Here is a 27,499-nt window from a genome sequence, read left to right as displayed (position 1 = left end):
CACCCCATAGGCTGGAGATGCCAATACCTCGGCGGCCTGCCCGGGGCCATGTATGGGAGGGACAGTGGGAGGAGAGGGGTGTGCCGCTGGTTCACCCCTGCTGGCGCTCAGCCCGGAGATCCGCCCCCCACACTGAAGGGGCGGAGCAAGGGGGCGCCCTTTCCTGCAACCCCCTCCAGCGTCTGGTCCCCGAAAGGGGCCGTGAGAGGCCGGGTCAAACAGGAGCTGAAAGGAGGGTGAAAGGGGGGTGGGCGGAGGGGCAGAGAGGCCTCACCCTCGGGTCCCAGGCCACCCACCCCCATCCCAGGTCAGGGTTTCGGGGGTGGCGGGCTGTGGTCTGCGCTCACCACGTTTTCGCATTGCCCGGCCCTTGGAGGCGAGGGGTCCTCTTACCCCCACCCAACACCGTCTGCCCGCGGTGCCCCCTCCCCGTCAAGGCGCAGGGCAGGGAGGGGGACTGAGCGCTGGCTACGGCTGTGCCGCCCCTGCCCTGCGTTCCTGCTCCCCTCACCTGGACCATCCGGGCTCGGACCCAGGGCTACCCCGGAAAATCCTCACCTGCCGGGAGGTGGAGCAGGGAGGGGGTGCGGGAGCAGACCAGAGGCGGGCGCCTTCAGGACTTGCGGGAGCCCTGGCCTTCCACGGGTGGGGGAGACCGAGGCCCAAACAGGCTATGACTGCGAGCCTGTCGAGGACATTCGGGGCTGTAGGGACTGGGGTGAGGAGGGGCCTCCTCGGGCACGGCTTCCCGGCTGTCCGCGTGTGTGCTGCCACCAAGTGGCAGTGGCGCTCAGGGATCAACCTCCAAGCCAAGATCTTAGGCCACACCCAGCGCCCCCTGGCCTGGCAGGCCCGCTTTGACCCGTAACACCCTCCCCCATCCCAGGCCACTCCTGTCCAGGAGAAAGACGCGAGGAACTCAGGCCCCAGGATGGGAAGGGCTAAAGGTAGGTGGCTAGGTCACCCCCGCCGGGGCTCTCACTTGACCCACAGGGAGTCTTTGGGACATCTGTGTGCCTCATTCATTCACGCATTCATTCACCCATTTCTCAAGCAGGTGCTGAGTACCACTGGGTGCCCCACTGACCCAGCATCAGGAAGTAACATTGACAAAGATCCCCGCCCTTGCAACTGGGGACCAAGCCTGGGTCTGCCCTGGACCGAGGGCCTGATTGGGTCAGGATTCTCAGTCCTGAAGCCCAGGCAAACGGGGACTGTTCATCACCCTGCCAGGAGCTGAGTTTTGCGTGCGGGAGACAGACGACTAAATACATACATTATATGGGGTGCCCCGCGCCAGGCTGAGGCTGGGGAGAACGAGGCGGGAAAGCAGACAGGAAGTATGGGAGAGGGTGCCTTGTGAGCTGAGACTGCAGAGGCGAAGGGCCATGAGCTGCCTGGTTCTAACGGGATCTGACAGGTGAGAGATGGGATCTGACAGGCAGGCAGGTGGGGCCATGGGACGTCCAGCATGGACACCATGGGTATGAGCAAAAATGACCAACATTTCGGCCTCAGTGACTGGAAGGCAGAGCTCCATGGGCTGAACAGGGGACACAGCAGCTATAGTTAGTGTTTGGCCCTGGTGAGTTTGAGCTGCCTATTGGACATTCATTCATTTACCAGGACTTATGTAGTGACTGCTGTGTGCCTACTCCCTCAGTGAACAACATAGACACAGGCCCCTGCCCGAGGCAGAGGAGCAAGGCAAAAAAAACCCATAAAACAGTGAGTACATTATCTGGGATGTGAAAAGGGCATTCAGAAAAGGCAGAGGGGTGCCTGGTGGCTCAGTCGGTTAAGCAACCAACTTCAGCTCAGGTCATGATCTCCGCAGTTCGTGGGTTTGAGCCCCACATCGGGCTCTGTGCCGACAGCTTGGAGCCTGGAGCCTGCTTCTGATTCTGTGTCTCCCTCTCTCTGTTCCTCCCCTGCTCTTTCACTGTCTCTCTCTGTCTCTCAAAACTAAATAGACATTAAAAAAAGAAAGAAAAGGCAGAGCTGGATAAGGGAAGGAGCTGGTCCTGGGGGCATAGTGGCAGGTGGGTCTCATGCAAAGACAAAAAGGAGATAAGGGAGTTAGAGGACACCATTGGGACCAACGGTTAAAAACAGTCTCCTGCCAACCCGGTGAGTCCTCTCTACAAAGGCTGGGAAGAACTGAACAGTTTTGCTATTGAATAAGTGTTAAGAGATTGCAAGGCAGAAAACTCACCCTCTCACATGAGCTGGGCAGGTACAACCCTTTCTATACACGATCGTGAGAAATGACAACTTGTCCAAAGGGCACCTGACATACAGCCTATTTCATGTGATAATAATACAGGCACCCCAGCTCTCTTTGATTACAGTTTGCATGGGATATCTTTTTTTTTAATGTTTACTTATTTTTGACAGAGAGAGCATGGGCGGGGGAGGGGCAGAGGGAGGGAGACAAGGACCCAGAGTGGGCTCTGCACTGAGAATGGATGCGGGGCTCCAACTCACAACTGTGAGATCATGACCTGAGCTGAAGTCAGATGCCTAACCAACTGAGCCCCTCAGGTGCCCCTGCATGGAGCACCTTATTCCATCCTTTGACTTTCCACCTCTGTGTGTCTTTTTATCTAAAGTGAGTCTCTTGTACAGCATGTCGCAGATGGATCATGTTGTTTTATGCACTCTGCCAATCCCTGCCTTTTAATTGGAGAGTTTAATCCATTTACGTTTAAAGAGATTCCTGAAAAGAAAGGATTTACTTCCACCAGTTAGTCATTTCTTTGCTGTGTGTCTCATATGGTTTTTCTTCCTCATTTCCCCCACTACTGCCTGTTTTTGGTATTTAGTTGATTTCTGTATGGTACCATTTTGAGTTCCTTCTCCTTTCCTTTTCTGTATATTCTTTTCGGTATTCTCCCAGTGGTTGCCTTGAAAGTTACAATTGAAATCTTAGAATTAGAACACCATAGTTTGAAGAATACCAATTGAGTCTCAATAGTGTACAGACATTCAGCTCCTATCCCCCGTTGTTGTCACAGATATGAACTGTGTGCCCACTGACAGATTGCTTCCTGCATTTCTAAATCATATAGGGGGGGAAAAGGACGACTTACAAACCAAAATGCAGTAATGCCAGCTTGTATATCTTTCTGTGTAGTCACCTGTTCTGTCTTTCTTCATGCAGCTTTGAGTTAGTGTCTAGGGTCCTGTCATTTTGGCCCTTTAGCGTTTCTCATACAGGATATCTACTTGCGATCAACTCTCTCAGGTCTTACTTATCAGGAAGTATCTCACTTTCCCCTTTGTTTTTGGAAGACAGTTTTTCTGGATACAGAATTCTTGGTTGACAGGGTTTTTGTTTTTGTCTTTCATGACTTTAAGTATGTCATCCTACTGCCTTCTGGTCTCCATGTCTTCTAATGAGAAATCTGCCTAAAACCTTTTTGAGGATCTCTTGTATGTGACAAGTCGGTATCTCTCTCGCTGCTTTAAAGATTTTCTCTGACCTTGGCCCTTGATAGTTTGATTATAATGTGTCCTAGTGGGGACCTCTGAGTTTATCCTGCTTGGAATTTGCTGAGACTCCTAGATATACAGATTCATATCGTTCATCACATTTGGGGAGTTTGGGGCCATTATTCCTTCAAATATGTGTACGTCCCATTCTCTCTCTTCTCCTTCTCGGATGCCCACGATGTGCATGTGAGTAGTCCTGATGGTGTTCCCTAGGTCTCCCTCGCCCTTCCCTTTTTCTTTATTCTTTTTATTTTTGCTTCTCAAACTGGGTGATTTCAATGGCTTCATCTTCCAGTGTGCTTAAACGTGTTGTAGGATCTCCCTGGTGAATTCTTCATTTCAGCCACTGTACTTTCCAGCTCCGGATTTTCTATTTGGTCGCTTTTCACAGTTTCTGTCTCTTTACTGGAATTCCCTCTTTGTACCTTGTTCCCCTGATTTCCTTTAACTTGTTACACAAATTAAAGATGTTGATTTAACATCTGTGTCTATTAATTCCAGTGTGTGGACTTCTTCAGAGCTGGTTTCTGTATAAATCTCTTTTTCCCCTAAGAACGGGCCATATTTTCTATTTTTTGGAATACTTTGTACTTTTTTGTTGAACACTGAACGTTCTGAGCGTAATGTAACTCTGCAGATCACATTCTCCTGGGGCGTCTGGTGGGCTCAGTCAGTGGAGCACACAACTCTTGATCTCAGGGTTGTGAGTTCAAGTCCCTCCCACATTGGGTACAGAGACTACTTAAAAATAAAAAATCTTAAAAAAAAAAAGACCACACTTTCCCGCTCCTCATGAATTGTTGAGTTTTGCATATTGAAGGCTAATCTTCCATTTGTTTAGTGACTTTTCCAAACTATTTATGCAAAGTCTTTATTTCTTGTTACATGTGGTCATTGAATTTCTGGTTCCATTATTTCTGTGATCATTCAGTGACTTAACAGAAATTTCCTTAAATGTGAATATGTATATTCTCCAGTAGATGCCACAATTAGGAACAAAAGGCAAAACCCAGAAAACTACACTCAGAACTAGTAGGAGGAAGGAAAATAAAGATTAGCATGGAAATAAGTGACATGGAGAGTACAGAAATCGAGAAAATGGATGAAATCAAAAGTTAGTTCATTAAAAGTATCAACAGAATGAACGCACCTCTTTTTAGTCAGATTGACTAAGAAAAAAGAGAGAAGACTCAGATTACTAAAATCACAAGTCAAGTGAGGATATTACTATTAATTTTACAGAAATAAAAAGGATTTCAAAAGCATCCTAAAGGCAACTGTACAGCAACAAATACAGGGTAACCTAAATGCAATGGACAAACTCCCAGCACGCAAGCTACCAAAACCGAGTCAAGAAGAAATAGAAAATCTGACTAGACAAAAAGCAAGCGATTGAATCAGTTATGGAAAACCTCCCAACAAAGAAAAGGCCAGGAGAGAGGGCTTCGCTGGTGAATTCAATTAAACATTTTAAGAAGAATTAACTTCCCAACTCTTCCAAAAAAATAGAAGGGGAAATATCCTAACTCATTACCAATTTCAAAGCCAGAAAGACACTATAAGAAAACTACAGTTCAGGGGCGCCTGGGGGGCTCAGTCGGTTTAGCATCTGACTCTCATTTTGGCTCAGGTGATGATCTCAGGGTCATGAGATCAAGCCCTGTGTTGGGTTCCACACTGCAGGTGGAGCCTGGTTGGAATTCTCTCTCCCTCTCTCTCTCTCTCTCTCCCCTCCCCCACTCACACTCTCTCTCTCTCTCTCAAGACAAATAAACTTAAAAAAGAAAACTACAGGGGCGCCTGGGTGGCTCAGTCGGTTAAGCGTCCGACTTCAGCTCAGGTCACGATCTCGCGGTCCGTGAGTTCGAGCCCCGCGTCGGGCTCTGGGCTGATGGCTCAGAGCCTGGAGCCTACTTCTGATTCTGTGTCTCCCTCTCTCTCTGCCCCTCCCCCATTTATGCTCTGTCTCTCTCTGTCTCAAAAATAAATAAAAACATTAAAAAAATTTAAAAAAAAAAGAAAACTACAGTTCAATACCCTTGTGAGTATAGGTGTCGAAATCCTCAACAAAATACCAGCAAACTGAATTCAGAAGCATCTTGAAAGGATTACACACCATGACCAATTGGGATTTACTCCTGGAACACAAGGGTGATTCAATATCCAGAAATCAATCAATGTAATACACCACATTTACAGAATGAAGGAAAAAAACCACACACGATCATCTCAATTGGTGCAGAAAAAGCATCCTTCTTTCGTGATAAAAATGCTTAATAAACTAGGAATAGACAGGAACTTCCTTGACATGATAAAGGTCACCTATGACAAGTTCACAGCTAACATCACACTCAATGGTGAAGGGCTGGAAACTTTACTCCGGAACAAGACAAAGACACTCACTCTCAACATTCAACTCGGCACCGAGAGTGCTAGCCAGAGCAATTAAGCAAGAAATAGATATAAAAGTCATGCAAATTGGAGAATTAAATTATCTCTATTTGCAGATGACATGATCTGATATGTAGAAAACCCTAAAGATTCCCCCCAGAACACTTCTAGGACTGACAAATGAATTCAAAATCGGACACAAAACCAACACACTAAAGTCAGTTGCAACTTGGGACCTGGGTGGCTCAGTCGTTTGAGCATCCGACTTCGGCTCAGGTCATGATCTCATGGTTCATGAGTTCAAGCCCCACGATGGGCTCTCTGCTGTCTGCACTGAGCCTGCTTCAGATCCTCTGTCCCCCTCTTTCTCTCTGCCCCTCCCCCCCTCAAAAATAACTAAACACTTTTTTAAAAAAGTCAGTTGGATCTATACGCATTCACAAAGAACACTGGCAAAGGGAAATTAAGGAAACAATTCCATCTACGATAGCATCAGAGAAGAATACTTAGAAATAACTTCAACCAAGGAGGAGGACGACTCCTACGATGTAAACTACAAGTGTGTTTCAGCCTCTGTGGAAAGGCATCTGTGTTCATGGATTGGAAGGTTTAATACTGTTACGATGTCAGTACTACCCTAAGTGATCTACAGATTCGAAGCAATGTCTTCCATGGTGTTTTTGAAGAAACAGAAAAATCTATCTTAAAATTCATATGGAGGGGCACCTGGCTGGTTCAGCTGGTAAAGCACGTGACTCTCGATCTCAGGGTTGTGAGTTCAAGCCCCATGCTGGGTGTAGAGACTACTTAAATAAAACAAATCTTTTAAAAATAATAATAATAATAATAAGGGGCGCCTGGGTGGCTCAGTTGGTTCGGCGTCCGACTAAGGCTCGGGTCATGATCTCCCGGTTCATGAGTGCGAGCCCCATGTCGATCTCTGTGCTGACGGCTCAGAGCCAGGAGCCTGCTTCGGGTTCTGTGTCTCACTCTCTTTCTCTCTGCCCTCCCTTCACTTGCGCTTCAAAAATAAATAAATATTTTAAGATAATAATAATAGATAAAATTCATATGGAATCACAAGGGAACTGAATAGACAAAATATATACTGAAAAAGACCAAAGTCGGTCTCACACGTCCTGATTTCAAAACTTACTACGAAGCTTCAGCAATCAGGAGTGTGGTATTGGCTCAAGGACAGACACACAGACCAATGGGATAGAATCGAGTGTCCAGAAATAAACTCTCGTATATGTGGTCAATTGATTTTCAACAGGTGAAAAGACCATTTCAAGGGAGAAAGGGTGTCTTTTGAACAAACGGTGCTGGGAAAACTGGATCTCCACAGGCAAAGGAGTGAAGTTGTAAAGTTGTACCCTCCCCGTGTGCCCATCGACGGATGAACCAAACGTTGCGTATCCACAGTGGAATATTAGCACTGGAAGGAACGAGGTCCTGACACCTGCCTACAACTACAACAGGATGAGCCTCGAAAACACTACCCTCAGTGAAATAAACCAGACACAAACGGCCACAGGCTGTGATTCCACTCGTAACAGCTGCACAGATAGGCACGTGAAGACCACAGGTCACCGTGGCCTGAGGGACGAGGGGTGGGGAGTTTCATAGGTACAGAGTTTTTGTTTGGGATGATTAAAAAGTTCTGGAAATAGGAGCACCTGGGTGGCTCAGTCGTTAAGTGTCCGACTCTTGATTTCAGCTCAGGTCATGATCCCGTTGGGCTCTGCACTGAGCAGGCGCTCTGCTTGTGATTCTCTCTCTCTCCCCCCCCCGCCCCTCCCCCACTCGTGCACGCTCTCAAAACACAAATGGTGGTAACGGGTGCACAACAATGTGAGCGTACCCGATGCTACTGGGTTGTACCGCTTCAACATTGTTCAAACGGAAAACCTTACCTTAGGTATATTTTACCACAATAAGACTTTTTCCCCCCAAAGGCTTGTTTTTTTACGTGTTCTCTAAACCCAGCATGGGCCTCCACCTTCCAACCCAGGGATCAAGAGTTGCGCGCTCTCCTGACTGAGAGCCATAAAGCCTTTCTTTAAAGGACTTGTCGGCGCCCTGTGCGGCACAGTTCACTGTAAGTTGACCTGGTGATTGGGTGGTCATTGCGGCGGCTGTCCCCTTTCATTCCAAGCAAATTTTAAATGACCCTATTTCCGTGACAGCTGGTATCCACTTGAGGCCAGGCTTCTAAGTCCCGAGGGGAGGGGTACCTTCCCTGTTGTTTCCATTTCAAAGAGATCGCTCTGAGACTCTCAAGAAAAACGTTCCTGGAAGGCAAAACTGGCCCGAGGCTTGTTTATAGCTTTTCAAAAAGTTTGCATCCATCTCAAAGGGACAGAAAGAACTTACTAGTTTTCTATACGAAATTCTCTAAGAGAAGGGAGTGGGAAGTCTTTTTCCATGTTAACAGCAGTTTGATTTGTAATTCTGCTCACGACACGTGGAGGAAAAACGTTAGGGGAGAGGGAAGAGTCAGTGCAAAGGCCCGGGGGTGGACACGGAAAGAGTCACAGGACCCGAAGGGAGGGAGGAGGGCGGGGAGGAGGAGGGGCAGAGCGGGCTTCCCCCTGAGAAGCAGTGGGCTTTCTTCCCCCGTGAAGGGTGTGGGAGGGGCCTCGGACTCCGCGAGCAGGGGTGCGGGGCACGCAGAAGCGTGGAGAGCAGAGCCGATGCGAGCCGCTGCAACACCCGGAGCGAGAGGCCAGGGGGTCGCCCTGCAGATGGGGAGGCACGAGGGGTTCGGGGCGGGGGCGGGGCGTATCCTCGGATCGGGGTCCGGGGGCGGGGCGGACCCGGGGGAGGGGGGGGAAGGAGTGGGGCAGGGGCGGGGCGTGTCCTCGGATCCGGGTCCGGGGGCGGGGCGTGTGCTCGGAGCCCGGGGGCGGGAATGGGGTGGGGGGGGGAGCCTCAGATCCGGGGAAGGGGGTGGGGCGCGGGCTCGGGTCCCTGGGTCGGGAAAAGGGACGGAGCCAGGCGACCTCGTGGTCATCCGCCCCCCCCCCCCCAACCCCCCATCCCCCAACGCGATTCCGAGGGCCGGTTTGAGCCCGGGTCTCGGGGGCAGGCTGGGGAGGGTCGCCGCGCGGCGCGGGGGAGGCAGACGGCGCGGGCGGGGCGGGGCGAGGGAGCAGCTGCGGGGGTTGGGCCCGGCGACCTCGGACGCCCCCCGAGCGGCTCGGGGGGGGGGGGGGGGGGGGGGAGGGAGCTGTCCCGGGGGAGGGGGCGGGGGCTCGGCTTCCGGCCCCGGAGGGCGAGAGCCCTGCGCCCCGTGTGTCGCGGGGAGGGGGCGGCCCTGTGAGCCCTCCCGAGTCCTGTGGGGGCGGGCCTCGGGGGCCAGGGAGGTGGCTCCAGGTCCCCCCTGCCCCCCAGCCCCGCTTTGGCCTTTCCCGGGGAAACGTCTTTGAGGACGTCTCGCTTTTCTCGGCCCCCGGATCCCCCCGCAAATGGCTCTCTCGGCGCCCCCCCCACCTCGCAGCGCCGGCCCTGACCCGCGAGGGAGCCCCCGCCCCAGGGTGCGGGCGCGCCCCGTTGCAGCTGCGGGGCGCAGGCGCACGGCTGCGCCCTGGTGGGATCCCCTGGTGGAGGGGGTCCCCGAGGAGGTGACCGCCCGTCCCCCTCCGGGAGAACCCGCTCCAAAGAGAAAGCCCGGCGCGCGCAAACGAGGCCTGAAATGTATCTTTGAAAAATCTTTTGTTCGGCTGATTTTTAATTATCATTCTGAAAAATTGCCGCTTCTATTTGCGTGGACGGTTTCGTGGACTGTTTGGAGAGTCGTCGCTCCACCGGGGTCGGAGCAGTTCCGTCACCCCAAGGACCGCCTCCTGCTGTGGCAGGTAGACCCCCCCACCCCCCTCCACCCCCGCTCCGCCCCCCTCACCCCCCCTTCACCTCCCTCATCCCCCCTTCACCCCCTCACCCCCCTTCACACCCCCTCTTTACCACCTTTCACCCCTTCTTCACTCCCCCTTCACCCCTCACCCCCTCATCCCTTGTTCACCTCTCCCTCACCCCTTTCACCCCCTAACCCCCACCCCCACCCCCTTCGCCCCTTTCACCCCCCCTCACCCCCACCCCCACCCCCTTCGCCCCTTTCACCCCCCCTCACCCCCCACCCCCTTCGCCCTGAAGCCCTGCTCTGGTCCCCTCCGGCGGTGGCTTGGTCTGCCCTGGGCCCTGGCCCCGCCCTCCAAGCGGTGGCTGCAGCAGCAGGCCTGGGATTCACCCGGGCGCTTGTGTGTGAATCCACAGCTTGTTCCTCTCGGTGCCTCGGCGTCCCGCGGTGTAGACGGGTGGCCGTTCACACACTGAAGAACGTTCGGTTGTTGCCTCCTGTTGCACACAAAGCCTCCTACCACGATCGTGCCCGGTTTTTGTGTGAACGTGCATCCCGTGTCCGGGTGACCGGCCAGGGCTGGGATTGCCGCATCCCGTGTCGGGTGGGAAGCGGGAGCCGAGACCGTCGCCCGGGGGCCGCTGCCCGCCTGCTCCCTCCACAGCTGCTCCCTGGCCTCCTGAAGGCCCTGGGGGCGCCTCGTCGGGGCTGGGGGGGGGGGGGTCTCTGGTGTCTAATGACACCGAGGTCTTCTCGTGGCCTCTTCGTCGTCCCCGCATCCGCTTTGGATGAAGACCTTTCCTACCTGCAGATAGTGCTGTCTCAGTGTGGACACTCTGCGACCCTCCTCCGACACGGGGTTCACAGCACCTGTTTCCTGTCGTTCCCTTGACAGTGTCTCTGGGGGAGCAAAAGTCTGCGTGGGGATGAAGCCCAGTTTATCAGTTTCTTCTCCGATGGCGTCTCTGCAAACTCCGAGCAAGCCCGTGTCGTGAAGATCGCGTCCCGTGATCTCCTGCGCAAGTTGTGTATGTTGTGCACTTAAACCCGGGACTCCCTTTGAGCTTACCTTCGCCTGAGGTGTGGACTGGAGGTACGGGCTCCCCCCTCGCGCGTGGCTGACACCGGCCCAGTTCCGTTTGCTGAGACAGCTGCTTGTCCTACGCTGAGCGGTGCTCACACGGCTGCCAGAGTTTTCCGTGGCTCTGTTTCTGGACCACCCATCTGGTCGGCGCCCGGGTCCCTCTAACACCAGTCCCACCCTGTGTTGCTCACGCAGCTGGGTGGTAAGTGTTCCAATCAGGTGGCTTGCAGCAGTTTTGTTCTCTTTCCAGTTGTTTTACGTCTAGTTCCATTGCTCTTACGTGTGCATTTTAGAATTTGCCCATCTCTGCCTACAAAAAAAAATCTTGCTGGAATTTTGCCTCGTGATGTGTGAAGTCTATAGATCACTTTGAGGAGAACTGACGTCTTTGCTATGCTGAGCCTTCAAATTCATGAACATGGTAAGCCTTTCTATTTATGTAGATCGTATCTGATTTCTTTCAACAGCATTTTGTCGTTTTCAGTTCTCAGAACCTTTTCGTATTTTGCTAGATTTGCACCTGGACGTTTTGGGAAGCTTTGGCAAAAAGTGATAGTCTGAAAATTGTGGTCTCCAATTATTCATTGCTTGTATCTATCTGGGCATACAGTTGATTTTGATGTGTCAATCTCCTATCCTGCAACCTTGCTTAAACTCACTTACTGGTTCTAAGAGTTTGGTTCTGTTTAAAAAATAGATTCCCCGGGATTTTCTACACAGATCGCTGCGTTGTCTGCAAATAAGGATGGCTTTATTCTTCCTTCCCAATCAATATGCCTTTTATTTCCTTTTCTTGCCCCATTGCACTGGCTGGACTTTCCAGCACTGCGTGAAGTAAGAGTGCTGAGGGAGGGCGCCCTTGCCGTGATCCTAATCCCAGCTGGAAGCATTCAGGCTTTCACATGAAGTACGATTTAGCTGTAGGACTTTTATCAATGCCCTTTGTCAGGTTAAGGAAGTTTGCCGGATATAGAAATCTGAACAATGATTCTTTTCTTTCAGCACCAAAAAGATACTGTATTACCGATAACAAAGTCTGGCATTCAAATCATCGTTCTTCTATAGGTAACACATTTTTCTCTGGCTGCTTTTAAGATTTTTTTTCTCTGTTTTTAGTTTCCAGCAATTTGAGTATAAAGTGTCTTGGTGTGGGGGCGCCTGGGTGGCTCAATCAGGTAAGCGTCCGACTTCGGCTCAGGTCATGATCTCACGGTTCGCGAGTTCGAGCCCCGCATCGGGCTCTGCGCTGACAGCTCGGAGCCTGGAGCCTGCTTCGGATTCTGTGTCTCCCTCTCTCTCTGCCCCTTCCTTGCTTGTGCTTTGTTTCTCTCTCAAAAGTAAATAAACATAAAAAAAATTTTTTAAGTGACTTGGTGTGGATTTTTTTCAGTTTTTCCTGGGTGGGATTTGTTCTGTTTTTTTAAATTATAAGTTGATGTCTTTCACCAAACTTGTGAAGCTTTCAGCCATAATCTCCTTAAATATTTTTTGAGTCTCACGGTCTTTCTCCTCTCTTTCTGGGACTCTAATGAAACAAACATTAGCTCTGTCGTCCCGTGGGTCCCTGAGACGGTTCATTTTTTTAAATCTTCTCTCTTGCTCAGATGAATTTCTGTTGCTGTGTCTTCAAAGTTCATTGACTCTCTTGTCATCTCAGTTCTGGTATTCAATCCCTCCATGAGGGTCTTTTTCCCTTTAGGTTATTCTGCTTTTCAATTCCAAAATTTCCATTTGCCTCTTTTTTTTTTTTTTTTTTTTTTTTTTTTTTTTTTTATGTCTTTCCCTTTGCTGAGCCGTTCTATTTCAATTTGTGTCAAGACTTTTTGCAGTTTCTGGTTAAAGCATTTTAATAGCCGCTTGAAAGTCCCTGTCAGATCATTCAAACATCGGTGGTATCACATCATCGGTGTCTGTTGTCTTTACCCACGTGAACTGACATTTTCATGTTTTTCCAAAACTTAATCTCATGGGCTAATTTCCCTAAGTTTCTTTCTCTCCATTATTTTCCTGGTACTTTCCAGTTACCTGAGGTTCCTTTTTCCTCCACCAGAAACTGTCCACTTCTGCATTTGTGACGCATTTGGGGCCAAGTGGCAGGACTTAGAGGAAAAACTTCTGCTAATTATCAAGTTCAGCACGGTTCCAGAATCCAAGAGCAATATACAAAAACCAGCCACATTTCTTTATGTTAGCAATGAGCAATCCAGCGATAAAATTGAGAAAAAATTCCATTCACAACAGCATTGAAAAGAAAGTAACTAGGAGTCAGTTTAACAAACGGAGTGTAAGACTTGAACACTATGCAGCATTTTTTTTTTTTTTTTGTAATGATCTATTTTTGAGAGAGACAGAGCGAGAGGAGAGGAGGGGCAGAGAGAGAGGGGGACACAGAATCAGATGCAGGCTCCAGGCTCCGAGCTGTCAGCACAGAGCCCGACGTGGAGCTCGAACCCACGAACCAGGAGATCATGACCTGATCCAAAGTTGGACGGTTGACTGAGCCACTCAAGTGTCTCTCTTTTTTTGTTGCTTATTTTTGAGAGAGAGAGAGAGAGAGAGCACAATCAAGGGAGGGGCAACAAGAGGGAGGGAGACCCAGAATCCGCGGCAGCCTCCAGGCCCCGAGCTATCAGCATAGAGCCCGACGCAGGGCTCGAACCCACAGACCATGAGATCACCACCTGAGCCGAAGTCAGACGGTTAACTGAGCCACCTAGGCGTCTCCACAGCATTTCTAAGTGATATTAAAGAAGATCTAGATAAATACAGAGACACCCACTGTTAATGGGCTGGAGAACTCACTATTGTTCAAGTGGCAATATTCGCCAAATTGATTAATAGATTGAATGCAATCCTTGTCAAAATGAGAGTGTTTTGGGGTTTGGGGAGCAAAATCAGCAATCTGATCGTAAAACTTGCATGGACACGCAGAGGACACAGGACAGCCAAACAAAGCTGAAAGGAAACAAAGTTGGAGAATTTACACGTTCCAATTTGAAAACTTACTACACGGTAACAGCAATAAACACAGTGTCTTCTGGCATAAGGACTGACATATGGATCAATGGAACCGCGTTGAGAGTCCAGAAATAGATTCATAGATTTATCGCCAATTGATTTTTGACGAAAGTGCCACGGCTTCCGAGGGGGGAAAATGCTCTTTTCAGCAAGTGGTGCTATGACAATTGGAAACCCATGTAAAAACAGAATTTGGACCCTACCTTACGCCGCACAAAAGTTAACTCGAGATCAACCATAAACCCGAGTGTAAGATCTGAAGCTGTAAGATTTTTGAAAGGACACAGAAGAGAAAATCTTCGTGACCTTGAGACTGGCAGCGTTCTTAGGTGCAACGCCAAAAGCAGGAATCCATGAAGGATGAATCCGAGTTGATGAATAGTGCAGATTCTGTGCTTCAAGTGACGGTAAGATAACGAAACTGGGATAAAATGTTTGCGGGTGAGATGTAATAAGGGATTTGTCTTTAGGACATTTGCAGCTCAAATATAAGACAAACATACGCTCTAGGTTATTAGGTGTATTTTACAGCAATTGAAACCAAATATAAAATTTAAAACAGTAATCATAAGACAACCAAGCAAGTAAAAAAACAGGCAAAAAAAAATGTTATTAGACGTTTCATCAAGGAAGGAGGAGGAACGCTGGGTATCTTCTTTGGTGAAATGTCTAATCCAATTTGAAAAGATGCTCGGCACCGGGAGTTATTACGAAAATCCGAACTGAAAGCGAACGCGTCACCACCTCGCACACACCAGGGTGGCTGTACCACGAGGAAGGCCCGACGCACGTGTTGACAAAGCTACGGAAACACCGGGACCCTCCTACGTCGCTGGTGGGAGCGTAAAACGCGCGGCCAATTTCTTCCAAAGTGAACATAAATTTACCACACGACCCAGGATTCCACTCCCAGGTGTTTACCCAAGAGAAACGACAACATATGTGCACACAAGAGCTCGTACGGGAAGGTTCGTAGCAGCTACATTCGCAATAGTCAAATTGTGGAAACGACCCGAATACCCGCCAACCGGTGAACAAACCACGTGTGGTGTCTCCACGCCATGAAGCACCGTGACGGGAACCAACACGGGCGAACTTGGGGACGATCGTGCTCGGTGAGAGCAGCCAGACGGCACATATACTCCACGTGGCGCAATTCCGTGTGCGTGGAACGTTCGGAAGAGGCAAGTCTGTGAGGACAGAGAGGGCGTGGCTGCGGATGGTCCAGGAGACCTGGGAGGTGAGGGCAGCGTTCTAAAGTTGGACTGTGGCGGTGGTTGCACAACTGGGTAAATTTACTAAAATCACTGGATTGGGGGTGGATCATTGAAACTGTTGAAAGTGGGTGGATTTTATGGCATGTAAATTACACCTCAATAAAGCTGTTTTAAAAATACTTCTCAGGGTTTTTCTTTTTTAGATTTCCATTTGATTCTCTGAGCAATGTTTAAAGTGGCTCAGAGCATGCGTTTAAGGAGTTTGTTTTTCATTAAAAATTTAGCTGAAAGCAAGAGCCTGACCTGGACCCTGCCCCTGGGGCCGTGCCCTGGTGGAGGTCTGTGCCACGACCGTCCCTCCCACGTTCCCCCCGCCCCCCGGCAGGGCGGCCACCCCAGCACCCTGTCCACCCCCCTGTGCACCGCGGGGCCACCAAGCGCTGAGCACTCCCTACCCGCCTTTCCCAGGACTGCGGGCCCTCCTGCCCCTCCCCACCCGCTTCAGGACCACCACCTCCTCCTCCGGGAGGCCCTCCTGGATCACAGCTCCAACACCACCTCTTAGCACTCCCCACCCCGCCCCGCCCCGCCACACACACCACACTCACCGCACACCAGACACCGTGTACACACACACACACACAAACACACATGCACACCACATGGTGCGTCTACTGTCGTGCACACTGGGCCTCCTTCTGTAGGGACCTCGCAGAGCTTGGTGAGTTTGGAGGCCGCGGGGGGAGGGGGGGGAGGGGCGGAGGACAGGGCTGGCCAGGCCCGGCTGGAGGGAGCAGAAGGCCCCAGGCCCAGGACGTGCCCGCCTTCAGAGACATGGAGACCTGGGCCGTTGCTCCCTGCCTGCCGCCCCATGTGGGACCAGAGGGGCGAGAGAAGTTGGGGGGCCCCCAGGTCGCGGCCGGTGGGCAGGGCCCGTGTCTCGTCACCTGGGCTCTGATGGCAGAGGAGGTCGGGGCCGTCTGACCGGGTCCTGCCGGCAGCTACCCACCCGGACGGCCACAGCTGAGTGGCGGGCGTGAGGGGAGCAGAAACCGGGGGCCCGCGGGGAGTGGGGAGCAGGGCCCAGGGGGTGTGGCCCCAGGGAGGCGCCAGGCACATCGTCCACGGTGGGGCTGGGTGAGCAGCACAGGCCGCGGTGGATGTGGCCCCGAGGCCTGGGCCACAAGTGCCCCCTCACCCCCCCAGCTGCCTTGGGCTCTGCCCTCCCAGGACGCCTGCCTCCAAGCCGGGGCTCACCCCCTCCTGCCCCGTGGCCTCCAGAGACGGGACCGCTGCGGTGGGCCGGGGAGCGAGGCGACAGACATCCTGGCCGCGTGGCCACGCGAACCTACTGCGTGCCGGCCCCTGCCTTCCTGGAACCTGGCGGGCCCCACCCGCCCCGGGGTTCCCCATCTCCAGCCCTTTTCTGCCCAGGCGGGAGTCAGGCGGGGGAACCCAGCGCACCCAGAGCCAGGCTTTCTGTGGGTCGCGGGGCCAGGGAGGCCCTCGTGGGGGCTGGGTTCGTGGTCCCGGAGACGGTGTGCCAGCTGGTCCTCCTCCGACACCTGGCCTGGTTTCCCCCCTCCGCCCACACCGGGGTGGTGGCAGGACCCCGGTTTCCCTGGGCTGCCGCTGTTGGTTCCAGCGCCCCGGCCGGCTCGGGGCGCCCACGGCTAATCCGCCCATCAGCTCTTGATAGCTGCGGCATGGGGGTCAGGTGCCGGGCGGGGTGGCCGCGTGAGGTGAGAACAGGGACAGAATGTCCCAGAGACGAACCAGCACGGGGGTGGGGAGGTCAGTGGGGCATAGCTCTGAGTCCCCGATTGCCCCTGGGCCTCGAGTCCCTGCTCACCACGGGCAAGAGGCCCCCTCGGGCCGGGCCGGGTCTCTTGCACTGGCCTGAGCCAGAGCGGGCCTTTGTGGGCTGGCGGGGGCTGCCTGGGTGCGCGGACGGGGTCCTCTCAGGCCTCCATCCCTCCTTGGGTGCCACCGACCTTGTACCTTCCAAAGCACCCGAATCCACCCCAACTTGGTCTCCGAGCACTCGCGGCCCGGCTGCTGAAGATCCCCCCCCACCTCCGAGGTGACTTGGCCCGGTCAGCCCCACCTCCAAAACCTGCACTCCCCACCTCCTCACCCTGCAGCTCCCCTGGGCCCCTAGACCCCGCCTCCTCCTCAGATCTCAGCCCTCTGGGAACCCCTGCTTCCTATGACCCCAATGCCCTCACGGTGGCTCCCTGGCCGTGAACTCTGTGAGGCCCAGCAGGGGCCCAGGGATGTTCTTGAACACACTTCGGGGCTCCAGGCGGTCGAGGAGCCTGGTTCGGGGGGGGGGGGGGGGGGGGGGGCCTGGGGGGCAGGGCCTGGCCCCTTGGTCTGTCTCCTCCCTTCCCCCACCGCATCCCCACCCCCACGTGCTGCCGCGCCTCTGAGGGGTGTGTGGGTCACTAGGGGTGGAGAGCGCCCCAAGTCCCGGCAGCAGGCTCCGCCCGGGTGCACACGCACGTGGACACACGTGCGCACAAACCGTGCCACATCACACACACGTGCGCGTACAGACACACGGGCGCCCCCCTCTCCACACCCACGCGCACACACACCTACGAGCGTACTCACAGGTGCACACGGCAGGCACGTTGCACGCACCCTCGTGGGCATACACGGACCATTTTTGGGGCCCGATGGGTGCTCCTGGCCCTTTCTAGAGGGGAGACTGAGGGGGCTGCCCCGAACTGGACTCGGGGACCCCGCAGCAGCCCCCGACCTGCTTCCGGGTTAGCCCAGGTCACCGGGCTGGCCGAGGGGCCTCCTCTGGGCCCCGGGTGTGGGATGCCCTCTCTGCCGTTCTGGGCCCTGGTGCCGGGGTCCTCGGCACCCCACGTGCAGGATTGCCACCCCTGCTCTGTGCCGGCGCCCGCCTCTCCGCGGGAGGAGTGAGGGGGGCAGAGCTGCGGCAGGAGGGCCAGCTGGCCCCGGACTCTGGTCCGGAGCTGGCCCCGCTGTAGCGGGTTGTTGGGGGGACGCAGGCTGCGGAGCGGGCCTGGGGAGGAGCCCTGAGCCGCGTGCGCCCCAAGGAAACTCTGCAGCCCCTCCCACGCCTGCCCTCCTGCTCCTTCGTGGAGCAAAACGGGTCTGGGCTCCTCTCTCTGCCTTTGGGCCTTTGCACCTGCTGTACCCGCTCCCAGAGCCCCTCTCCCTGATCTCTGCAGAGAAGCTGATGGTGACCCCTGAGAAACTCACCGCCCTGTCACATCCTAAACCTATCATGCCCACGTGCCTGGGTCACTGCCCCTCTGGCAGAGGTGAGCCCCCAGGAATCTGGACTGTCTGGTTCTCTCTGGAGTGAAAATGTCCCTTTGAGCTCATGTGGGAGAGGTCTGGTGAGCAGAAACCAGACGACGCGGGGAGGCCGGGAGCCCTGGGGTAGACCACACCTCTGGAGCGCACCTCGGGGTGAGGGTGTGGACCCCAGCACACGTGTTCCCTAGGATGTGGGGTGTCTGCTGGGCAGGCCGCACCGTGGCCTAAGTGCTGATGTGGGCCTCCCGGGCTCCTGGCCCCCAGACAGTGGAGGATCACACTCCCCCCCCCACCTCCCCGGAGCAGCACCCAGGGGCCCGGGATCCCTGACTCCTGGCTGGCCTGGCCCAGTAGGTGGGGCTTCCCAGCCCTTCCTGGACTCTGGGTCCCAGGACCAGGGGCATCTGCGACCCAGAGAGACCCCGCCACCTGCAAGACATAGCACCTTCTCATCCTCAAGGTCCAGCCCTGGGCCAGCAGCCCAGGCCCTGGCAGAGGCCCCAGGGGCCCCAGGAGCAGGACAGCCAGGCCACTGGGCTGGGCCTGGCCGTGGGCACCGGCCCCTCTGCTTTCCACCCCTCCCCCCTACTGAGGTGGCCAGTGGGGTGGGGGTCACTGTGCACAGCGTTTCTGGGTGAGGAGCTCAGGGCAGCACGGGTGGGCAAGGCAGGGAAACCTGAGGGTGCTTCCCGCCAGGTGGCCGGGACCCATGACATTGGCCTGAGCCTCAGATCAGGGCTGGCGACCTCCTAGCAGGACAGCTGACAGGGCCAGAGGCCAGATCAGAGGGCGCTCGCCTCCGAGTCCCGTGCTGGGAAGACGAGGTTGTGCCCCAGGGTGACCTCTTCCTCCTTCCTGGATGAAATGGGTTCACTTAGCTGCTTGTGGCCTTTGGGGGGTTCCTGACCCTCCTGAACCCCGGTTTCCTCCACCTGGGGTTCCTGACCACCCTGAGCCCCAGTTTCCCCCACCTGGCTCATTCGGTGTTGGGTACGGGTGACCCACCCCGCAAGGAGGCCCCTATTCGTCGATCCAGAACTGGACCTCCCAACCCTCCCCACCTTCTCCTGGCCACTATCTGGGGCCCAGCCTCCAGGGAAGAGCTTTCCTGCAGGGAGCAGGCCAGGAGGAGGGCAGTGACCAGTGCTGGAGGGGCAGGCCCTGCCCCCACCCTGCCCGGCAGGCCTGACTGCCAGGAACTCCAGGGGTCAGTTGTGTAACCGAAGCCCGGGGTTTTGCCAAGGTTGCCTGGAAAGCCGGCCGGCCTGGAAGTCATGTGCCAGAGGCTAAGGCAGAGCCCCCCGGCCCCCCTAATCGGAGGCCTCCGGAGGGGAGAAGGGCCCACCGAGAAACCCCAGGGCTAGCACTTCCCCGTGCATCCTGCACCCCCTCACCCACAGCCAGGCGTCAGGAGATGAATGGGGGCCCATCCCTTAGCTCCATGGACAGGAGCCAGGCCTGGCCGACACCCTCCCTGCGGCTTGCCCAGGACCTCAGGCCTGCCCATGCCCAGCGCTGGGCCCCTCCAGAGCGGCCAGGGCGCCTGCAGAGGGGGCGCACGGCCCTGCCCCCTCCTCTGGGGCCCCGTGTGGTGCGGGCATCCCCTGATCTGGGTGTCTCTCCTGGCCACCGGGCCCCACGGCCCGTGGCCGTCCAGGCCTCCACCGCCGGCCCCAGGCCCAACTGCCCCCTTCACGTTTCCTCCTGGCACGGCTTCCGTTAGCATGGGGACTCCCACGTTAGCATGCCAGCTGGGGTCTGCATGCCCAGAAGGGGCAGGTGGGGCTCTGGGGCCCCTGCCAGGAATCACTTCCTTTTCTGTGAAGCTTTGGCACCAAAGCCACGTGAAGGTTTCGTTTTGGGGGGCTGCACCGGAGAAAAGAAACTTAACACGGCTCTGACCCGGGTCTGCATCCCAGCCGCTCTCGTCCGGGAGCCGGGCCGGTCTCAGGCCAGTGGGTGAGGGGCCAGGAGGGGCGGCCTCCGACGCCTCCCCCCCCCCCCGACCCTGTGGGCACAGCCAGCACCCACCCGCCCTCTGAGGGCCTGGCCATGAGCAAACCAATCAAAGCCACCTGCAAATAGAGCACAGGGAGCGCTCCAGGAGGGAAGGGCCCGGAGGAGCGGAAGGCAGAACCTGGTGGGTGGCCGCTCGGGGTTTCCATTCCTTCCATGAGGACTCCTGGGTTCCACGCCACCCCTAGCGGAGTCCCTGAAGTATGGAACCTGGGAACTCAACCCAGTGGCTCTAAAGAACCCTCCACGTTAAATGGACCCAAGATATGAAAAGACGGCAAGATGGGCACCAGCCCAGTACAGGACAGTCAAGCCCCTGGGCAGAGGGAACTGGCATTTCAGTTCAGAGGGAACTGGCCACGCTTCCCTCTGCAGGGAGAGGCCAGGAGTGCAGGGCCTGGGGGGTGGAGGGGCAGGGGGCAGGCCGGCCCCCCTCGGGTCCTGACGAGCTCCAGGCTTGTGTCTAGGAGCAGGGAGGAGGGTGAGGGGCCCACACAGAGAGCGGGGGTCCGATGGCAGGGTTGGGGCAGGGCAGGGCCTGCCTCAGCCGCAGCTCTGAGCTTCTGCCTGAGCCTCAGACCCGGAGCTCTGCCCACGGTGGATTCTCGGAAATCTCGGGAAGGGGCTGGGAAAGCCCCCCAGACAGTGCTGCACCCTCCGCCTCTCCGGGGTCCTGGGGGCCCAGATGCACCCAGGCCCACCGTCCCCCCCATCCCCCAGCCTCCAGCCTGGCTCTCAGCGGCGACCACATGCAGGGACACAACAGTGGGGCCAGCGTCCTACTCCAGCACCTACAGGAGGTCCCTGCCACTTGGGCCTCAGTTTCTCCAGGCACGACCTGGCTGAGCCCTTGCCTGCTGGAGCTGGGAACTGGGAGTACAGACAGCATCTAGCCCTGGACTGGGCGGGCCAGGTCGGGGGGAGGGTGCTTTGGGGGTGCCCGGGCTTGTTCAGTCAGCACTGAGGCAGAGGGGTGTAGGGCTGGGCCAAGGAAGTGGGGGTGGCCCCGCATGGGCGGCGTCAGCCCCCCACCTTCTGCCCACCGTCGGGCCCCAGACCGAGGCCACGTTCCCTATTGGCCTTGACACACGCAGGCCAGCACCCTCTCCCTGCCTACTCTCCCCTCTATCAGAGGGGCCTCCCCGCCGCAGGCAGGGGGCCGCGTCCCATGTGGCCACACCCATGAGCCCATCGATGGCCACCCTCCGGGCCGTCTGCCCAGCACCAGCCTGAGCCTGCCACACCTTCAGAGGTGTCACTGGGCACACAGGCCGCAGGGCTGAGGAGCCTCGGGTGAGGCTGGCAGAGCCCCTGGCCGCCAGGGACCCCGAGGAGGGCAGCGTTGCCCAAACTCAGCACGGCGCTGTGCCCTCTGTCCCAGGGGCAAACTCAGGGACACACTGTCCCCCAGGCCCCTCCTGAATGTCCTGGAGACTTGGGACGTTCAGGCCTTGCAGATAAGTGGGCGGCGGCCTTGGGCCAGCGGCACAGCCTCACCACGTGGCATCGGGGACGTAGAACAGTGTGTCCCCCTGGCACGGGCCCGGCCTGCGGGGGCTTCCGCGCTCACCAAGCAGCGCAAGCCTCCCCCACTCACCCACACGTGCCTCTGACCCCGTGTCCCTGAGCATCCTCACAAGGTGCCTCCTGTGGGCAGGATGCCCGCTGTACCAGGGACCGGCCTTCCTCGGGCCGTCCAGACCTTACGTCTTCCCCACAGGCTGCACTCAGCGCCCCGGCCCTCTACGAGGGCTCGACTCGGGGTCCCCCACAAAGATGAGCTCAGTGAAGGACTACTGGAGCTTTAGCTGGGTGGCCGGATGGACAGAGGAGGATGGGTGGACGAGGGGCGAGGGGTGGTGCCCCAGACCGGCCCAGCATCCTCAGCTGGCAAGTGGGGGGCTGGGATCACAGGGATGCATGAGTCACTGTCACCAGAGTAGAGGGCGGAGGCCCAAATGCCGCAGAGACACCACGCTCAACTCTCCGAGTGTTCCCCCGACAAGCTCCAGCCCACACAGGCAAGGCTGTCTGAGGGGCCCTGTCCTCGCGGAGGGTGGGGGGGAAGCACGGAGAGCCCCAGCGAGTCAGGGGGTCGCCAGGGCCAGGGAACAGGTGCACGGTCTCCCCACGCAGCCCCACTGCCTCATGCAGCTACTCGGGGGTCCCTGGGGACCCCTGAGCCTTAATGATTCCTCAGGAAAGGCTGGCCAGGCCCCAGCAGGCCCCAAGCACCCACTGAATCCCTGCAGGGCCCAGGCCCCACCACAGCCCCCGCCCCCCCTTCACTTTCTCTAACTCTGCTTTCTAAAACTTCCTGTCTGCTCTTGCCTGTGGTCTCAAGATGCTTCCTTTATCCCACTCTGTGCTCCCAGGGACGCACTGGCAGGCACGCAACGGTGTGCGTGCTCTGAGGACAGGCACGTGGCTGGCACCTGGGCTGTGGGACACAGGGACAGGCCTCCAGCTGTGTGTGGGGACCCGGGACGCAAGACGGTCACCCGGCAGGTGCCCCGCTGTCCCATCACCAAGGGCCGCTGAGCGGATGGCCCCACAGAGGGGCGGGACGTGACCAGACCCCCGCTCAGCTTGCCCTGCGTGGTGTCTCGCCGTGTTTCCGCATCTGAATCTGGTCGCAGCTTCTACCCTAACCGTTCAACCGTCAGGCCAAGGCCCAACCAGCCAGCACTTGCCCCCTGACCCCACCCACCCCTGTGCTCTGGGCTTGGAATGTCTTCTTACACCCTCCACCCAACAAACTTCTACTTATCCTTCAGAACCCCTTCCCTCCATCTATGGAACAGCACGGACGCTCTCCCTGGACGCTTCTGCCCACATGGCCTGAGCAAGGGCCGTTTCCTCCTCCCACGGCTGACTAGGCATCCCCGGGAACGGAAACCGGAGGACCCCTTGTGGCCACCCCCAGACACAGCCTCCAGACTAGCGGTGGCAGCGTCATCCCAGGCCGGGGCTCCCTGCCCCCTCCCAGAAGACCCTGACAGCACAGCCTCCTGCCCTCTGGGGAGTGGGGGGCGAGAATGGGGTGGCAAGGAGGCCAAGGAAAGAGCCTAGGTGCCCACCATGCGCTACCTCCCCACAGAACGAGGAGGGGGCTGCCCAGAGACCCCAGGCCCCTTCCTCCCAACCTCCCCGCAGCCTCCCTGCCTCATAAACACGGAGTGACTGTTATATACAAAAACGATTTAATTGAAACACCTGTATAAAAAATAAGATCTCCAGACATCTCACTTTTGAACCCAAAGAAACCCCACCCACGGTGCGCGTGCACCCGGACTGCAGAGACACGGCTGCTACAATAAATTAAAGGCTTGAGACTCTGTCCCCCCACCCCCCCAGCCTCCAGAGCCAACAAGCGGACTGTACAAGGTCAATAATTTAACCCCCCCCACCCCCCCCACGCCCGAGGCGCAGAGCCACGAGGTGGCGGAGGCACCCTCTCCCCCCAAATCAGCCACTGTACAAGTCCACCTTCCGACAGACACAGGTAGGACCGGGACCTGGGGTCCACACACACGGCCACCACCCCCACCCCGGGGCCTGCAGAAGGTGGGGGCGCCGGGAGGAGGGAACGCCCGCAAATAAATTAAACAATAAATAGCCCTCCTCAGGGTCAGACCATAAATAGACGTGCACGCGCACAGGCGGCGGAGGCCCCAACGTTGCATTGCTAGTGCACAGACGTGCCCGGACGAACACTGAGGACAGGCGGGCGCGGAAGGGGGGGGGGGGGCGGGCGGGCACCAGAGGCCCCGTGCCCCCCCCCCCTCCCCCCGCCGTGAGCTGAGGCCACAGGACATGCTCCTGGTCCGACACAGTCCAACAGGCCTGCCTCCCGGAGCAGCACAAGAGAGGGACGGTCTCGGGGCCCCGCACCTGCCCAGGCCGGGCCGGTCGGGACCCCGCCTGGACCGGAGCGTCTTTGGACAGACAGAGCTTGAAAAGACCGAGTCCCGCGAGAGCAGCGTTCGAAAAGGCACTCAAAGCGAAGGAAACAGCCCGGTGCCGAAGGCAAAGGTCACCAGGAGTCAGAGGTCACTGCCTGTGCAGGAAGCAGACAGCCCGGGTGGGGTGGGTCCCTCTGGCTCCACAAGCCAGGCCCGGGCCCCTCCTCACAAGCTCTCGCTGCTGGAGGTGGTGCTGGCCCCGTCGTCCACGTCCAGCGTGCGCAGCCGCAGGTCACAGCTCTCTGCGGGGCCACCCTCCGCCCCCAGCATCCAGGGGTGTGCGGAGATCTGGTCCAGCGACGGCCGCTCCGAGGGCCGCAGGGACAGACACCACTGAATGAGCTGCTGGCACTCTGCGGAGAGGAGGGAGGACGGTCAGGAGGGGGCGGGCTCCTCGGGCTCTGGGGCTGCCCGCGCTCCCCGCAACCGGGACGCACCTGGGGAGACCCTCCTCCGGAAGAAGAGGCGGCCTCGCAGGATCTCCTCGTCCTGCTCGAAGGGAATGTCCCCACACACCATGTCGTAGAGCAGCACGCCCAGGGACCACACCGTGGCCGAGCGCCCGTGGTAACGGTGGTAGCGGATCCACTCCGGGGGGCTGTACACCCGGGTGCCTGGGGGGACGCACGCGGGTTAGGACGTCCGCCGGGGGGGGGGGGGGGCAGCGCCCCACCAAACGAGCATCGACACCCTGCGCTCTACCCAGTCACCTCCGAGGCCCGGGCCGCGGGAGGCAGGGAGGCAGCCGGCCTCGAAATCCTGCCCGTCATCACCCTGGAAAAACCCGGCGCGCGGCCTCCCCAGCTGGCCCGCCCGGCCGGGGGAGGAGCGGGTCACATGAGCGAGGGCTCGGGTTTCACAACAAACAGATGCGAGCCGAGGCTCGGGAGGCGGGCGGGGCGGGCGGCCCCGGCTTCCCCGCGCTCCGCAATGCGGGGATTTCTGCGGCGCCGCCCCCGCCCCCGCGCGGCACGCACGCGGCCCCCGCCCCCGCGCAGGGGGAGGCCCCGGCACTCCCGGCGCACCCCCGCGCGCGCGCCCCGCCCCCGCCCGCCGCGAGCCCGCTCCCGGCGCGCGCGGCCTCCAACAGTCACCGGCCCCTCCGGGCGCCCCCGCCCGCCGCCGCCGGCGCGCTCACCGTCGAAGTCGGTGTAGACCGTGTCCTTGAGCAGCGCGCCCGAGCCGAAGTCGATGAGCTTCAGCTCGCCGGAGCGCAGGTCCACCAGCAGGTTCTCGTCCTTGATGTCGCGGTGCACGACCCCGCAGCCGTGGCAGTGGCGCACGGCGGCCAGCACCTGAGCGAAGAAGCGGCGCGCCAGGGGCTCGTCCAGGGCGCCGCGCTCCGTGATGAAGTCGAAGAGGTCCTGGGCCGGCTCGGGCCGCTCGAGCACCAGCAGGAAGCCGTCGGGCCGTTCGAACCAGTCCAGCAGGCGGATGACGCCGCGCGCGCCGCCCGCCGCGCCCACCTTGCGCAGCAGCACCACCTCCAGGGGCACGGCCGCGCCGCCCTGCGGGACACGGTGGTCAGCGCGCGCCGCGCCGCAGCGGCCCCGACCCCGGCCCCGGCCCGCCCCACGGCGCCCGCACTTACGATGGTGCCCCACTCGGTCACCCGCTCCTTCACCACGTGCTTCACGGCCACCTGGGGACGGGGGTGGGGGGAGGACGCGAGTGGTCAGGCCCGAAGACACGCGACGACGCGCGCGGTGGGCGAGAACCCGCCCGGCGGCCCGACTCACCGGGAGTCCGTCGGCGATGCGGCTGCCCGCGTAGACTGTTCCGAAGCCTCCGCTGCCCAACACGGCGCCCACCTGGTACACCTTCTCGAAGCTCTCCTTGTCCGCCTTAACTGTGGGGACCGCGCGCGGGTGGGGTTGGTGCGGCCCGGCGCGTCCCGGTCCCCCTCCCCCGGCCCGGGCGCCCCGGCTCCTCCGCCCCCGGCGCCCCCCAGCCCCGCGCGCACCTGGCTGTAGGATCTTCACCGGGAGGTGGTCCACGCCGCCTGGCCCGCAGAGGTGCGCCAGGGAACCGAACTTGGAGAGCAGCATCGCGGGCGGCAGCGGGGCGCGGGCCCGCGGCCCCCGGGCTCTCCGCCGCCTCTCACCCGGCCCGGCTCCCCGCGCGGCAGCAGACGCGAGAGGGCGGCCTCCCGGCGCCGCGCGGAGCCCCGAGCCTCGGACGGAGGCGGCCGCGGCGGCGAGGCGGGAAGCGCGGGGACCCGCTCGGGCGAGGCAGTCCGCGCGGCGTAGGGGCCCCGGGCCGAGCCGCGCGTGGACCGCGTGCGCGCGCAGCAGCGAGCGGCTCACACGCCCCGTCCGCCTCGCCCCGGGGTTTTGGGACGCGGCGACCGTATCCCTCCGCGGGGGCGGGGCGATCGGAACCCCGCCCCCTTCCGCGGAGTCTGAGCACCTGGGGCGCTCCCGGGGGCGCGCGCGGGCGGCTGAGACGACGGCCTGGCCGGGCCGGGCGCCTCCACCCGGGGTTGGCGAGGTCTGGTGGGCCGGGGTGCGCGGAGAGACGCCCGGAACTAGCTCGCTATAGTGGAGCCGCGGAGGCGCACAGAGTGGCGTGGCGGTACACGTCACCCCCCCTCCCGCGCGCGCGCGCACACACACACACACACCGCGCACGCGCAGCTCCTGCGCGGGCGGCGGCCGAGACGTGTGGGGCGGGGCCGCGGGAGCCAATAGAAGTCGGGGTTTTCAAAGGGCCCCGAAGCCCCGGCCAATGGTGGTGTGTGGGCGGAGCAGGGACTCACCAGCCCCGCCCCAGGCCTTGCCGAGGAAGGTCACCGGCAGAACGCGCGCCCCCCCTCCGCCGCGTCCCCAGCGGACAGCTAGACCACGCGGGCTGCTGTAGGTTCAGTGTTCCGAGCAGAGGCGGGAGTCCTGGAGGCGACCCCCGTGGGCCCCGGACCGTGCGAATAGGTGTCCGGCATTCCGCGCCCAGCCCAAGGAGGCAGTGCCGCCCTCTCGGGGACCCCCGCTCAGCGGCTGCGCTCGGGAGATCGCAGCCCGTGGCGCGGGCGAAGCGCTGACCGTCTCCGGCGTCCCCGGTTCACCCCCCCCCCCCCCGTCCCCGGTTCACCCCGGGGCCGTTGTTCTGACCGGGATTTGACCTCGAGCCCGCAGCCTGAGGTCCCTGACCACGCATC

At 58.5% G+C, this 27,499-nt stretch overlaps 1 protein-coding gene and 1 long non-coding RNA gene across 2 annotated transcripts; one reads left to right on the top strand and one right to left on the bottom strand.

Annotated features, from left to right (window-relative positions):
* The first annotated feature begins 10,008 nt into the window (after nt 1-10,008).
* Nucleotides 10,009-12,198, top strand: LOC145715628 (uncharacterized). Its single transcript, XR_014138019.1, has 2 exons — nt 10,009-10,773; nt 11,095-12,198. It is a non-coding gene; the product is annotated as an uncharacterized LOC145715628 (long non-coding RNA).
* An 11,368-nt stretch (nt 12,199-23,566) lies between these two features.
* On the bottom strand, nt 23,567-26,927 carry PIM3 (Pim-3 proto-oncogene, serine/threonine kinase). The gene is made up of 6 exons (XM_060656060.3): nt 26,309-26,927; nt 26,085-26,194; nt 25,937-25,987; nt 25,484-25,853; nt 24,783-24,959; nt 23,567-24,698 (listed from the first exon to the last, which is right to left on the bottom strand). Exons 1-6 carry the CDS (start codon nt 26,391-26,393, stop codon nt 24,511-24,513), a joined length of 981 nt encoding a protein of 326 aa, XP_060512043.1. The 5' UTR covers nt 26,394-26,927; the 3' UTR covers nt 23,567-24,510.
* Nucleotides 26,928-27,499: the final 572 nt, after the last annotated feature.

The sequence above is a fragment of the Panthera onca genome, chromosome B4, assembly GCF_046562875.1.
Source record: "Panthera onca isolate mPanOnc1 chromosome B4, mPanOnc1 haplotype 2, whole genome shotgun sequence".
Taxonomy (NCBI): Eukaryota; Metazoa; Chordata; class Mammalia; order Carnivora; family Felidae; genus Panthera; species Panthera onca.
Note: the sequence above shows the minus strand (reverse complement) of the source record. Positions and strands in the feature narration are given on the sequence as shown.

What these genes read in the sequence shown, in the direction of transcription:
- PIM3 (XM_060656060.3), bottom strand. Translation starts at nt 26,393, where the DNA reads ATGCTGCTCTCCAAGTTCGGTTCCCTGGCGCACCTCTGCGGGCCAGGC. An exon ending in GCATCGCCGACGGACTCCCG is followed by an intron (nt 25,988 to 26,084) that starts GTGAGTCGGGCC and finishes CCCCGTCCCCAG; the next exon opens with GTGGCCGTGAAGCACGTGGT. An exon ending in TGACCGAGTGGGGCACCATC is followed by an intron (nt 25,854 to 25,936) that starts GTAAGTGCGGGC and finishes CGTGTCCCGCAG; the next exon opens with GGCGGCGCGGCCGTGCCCCT.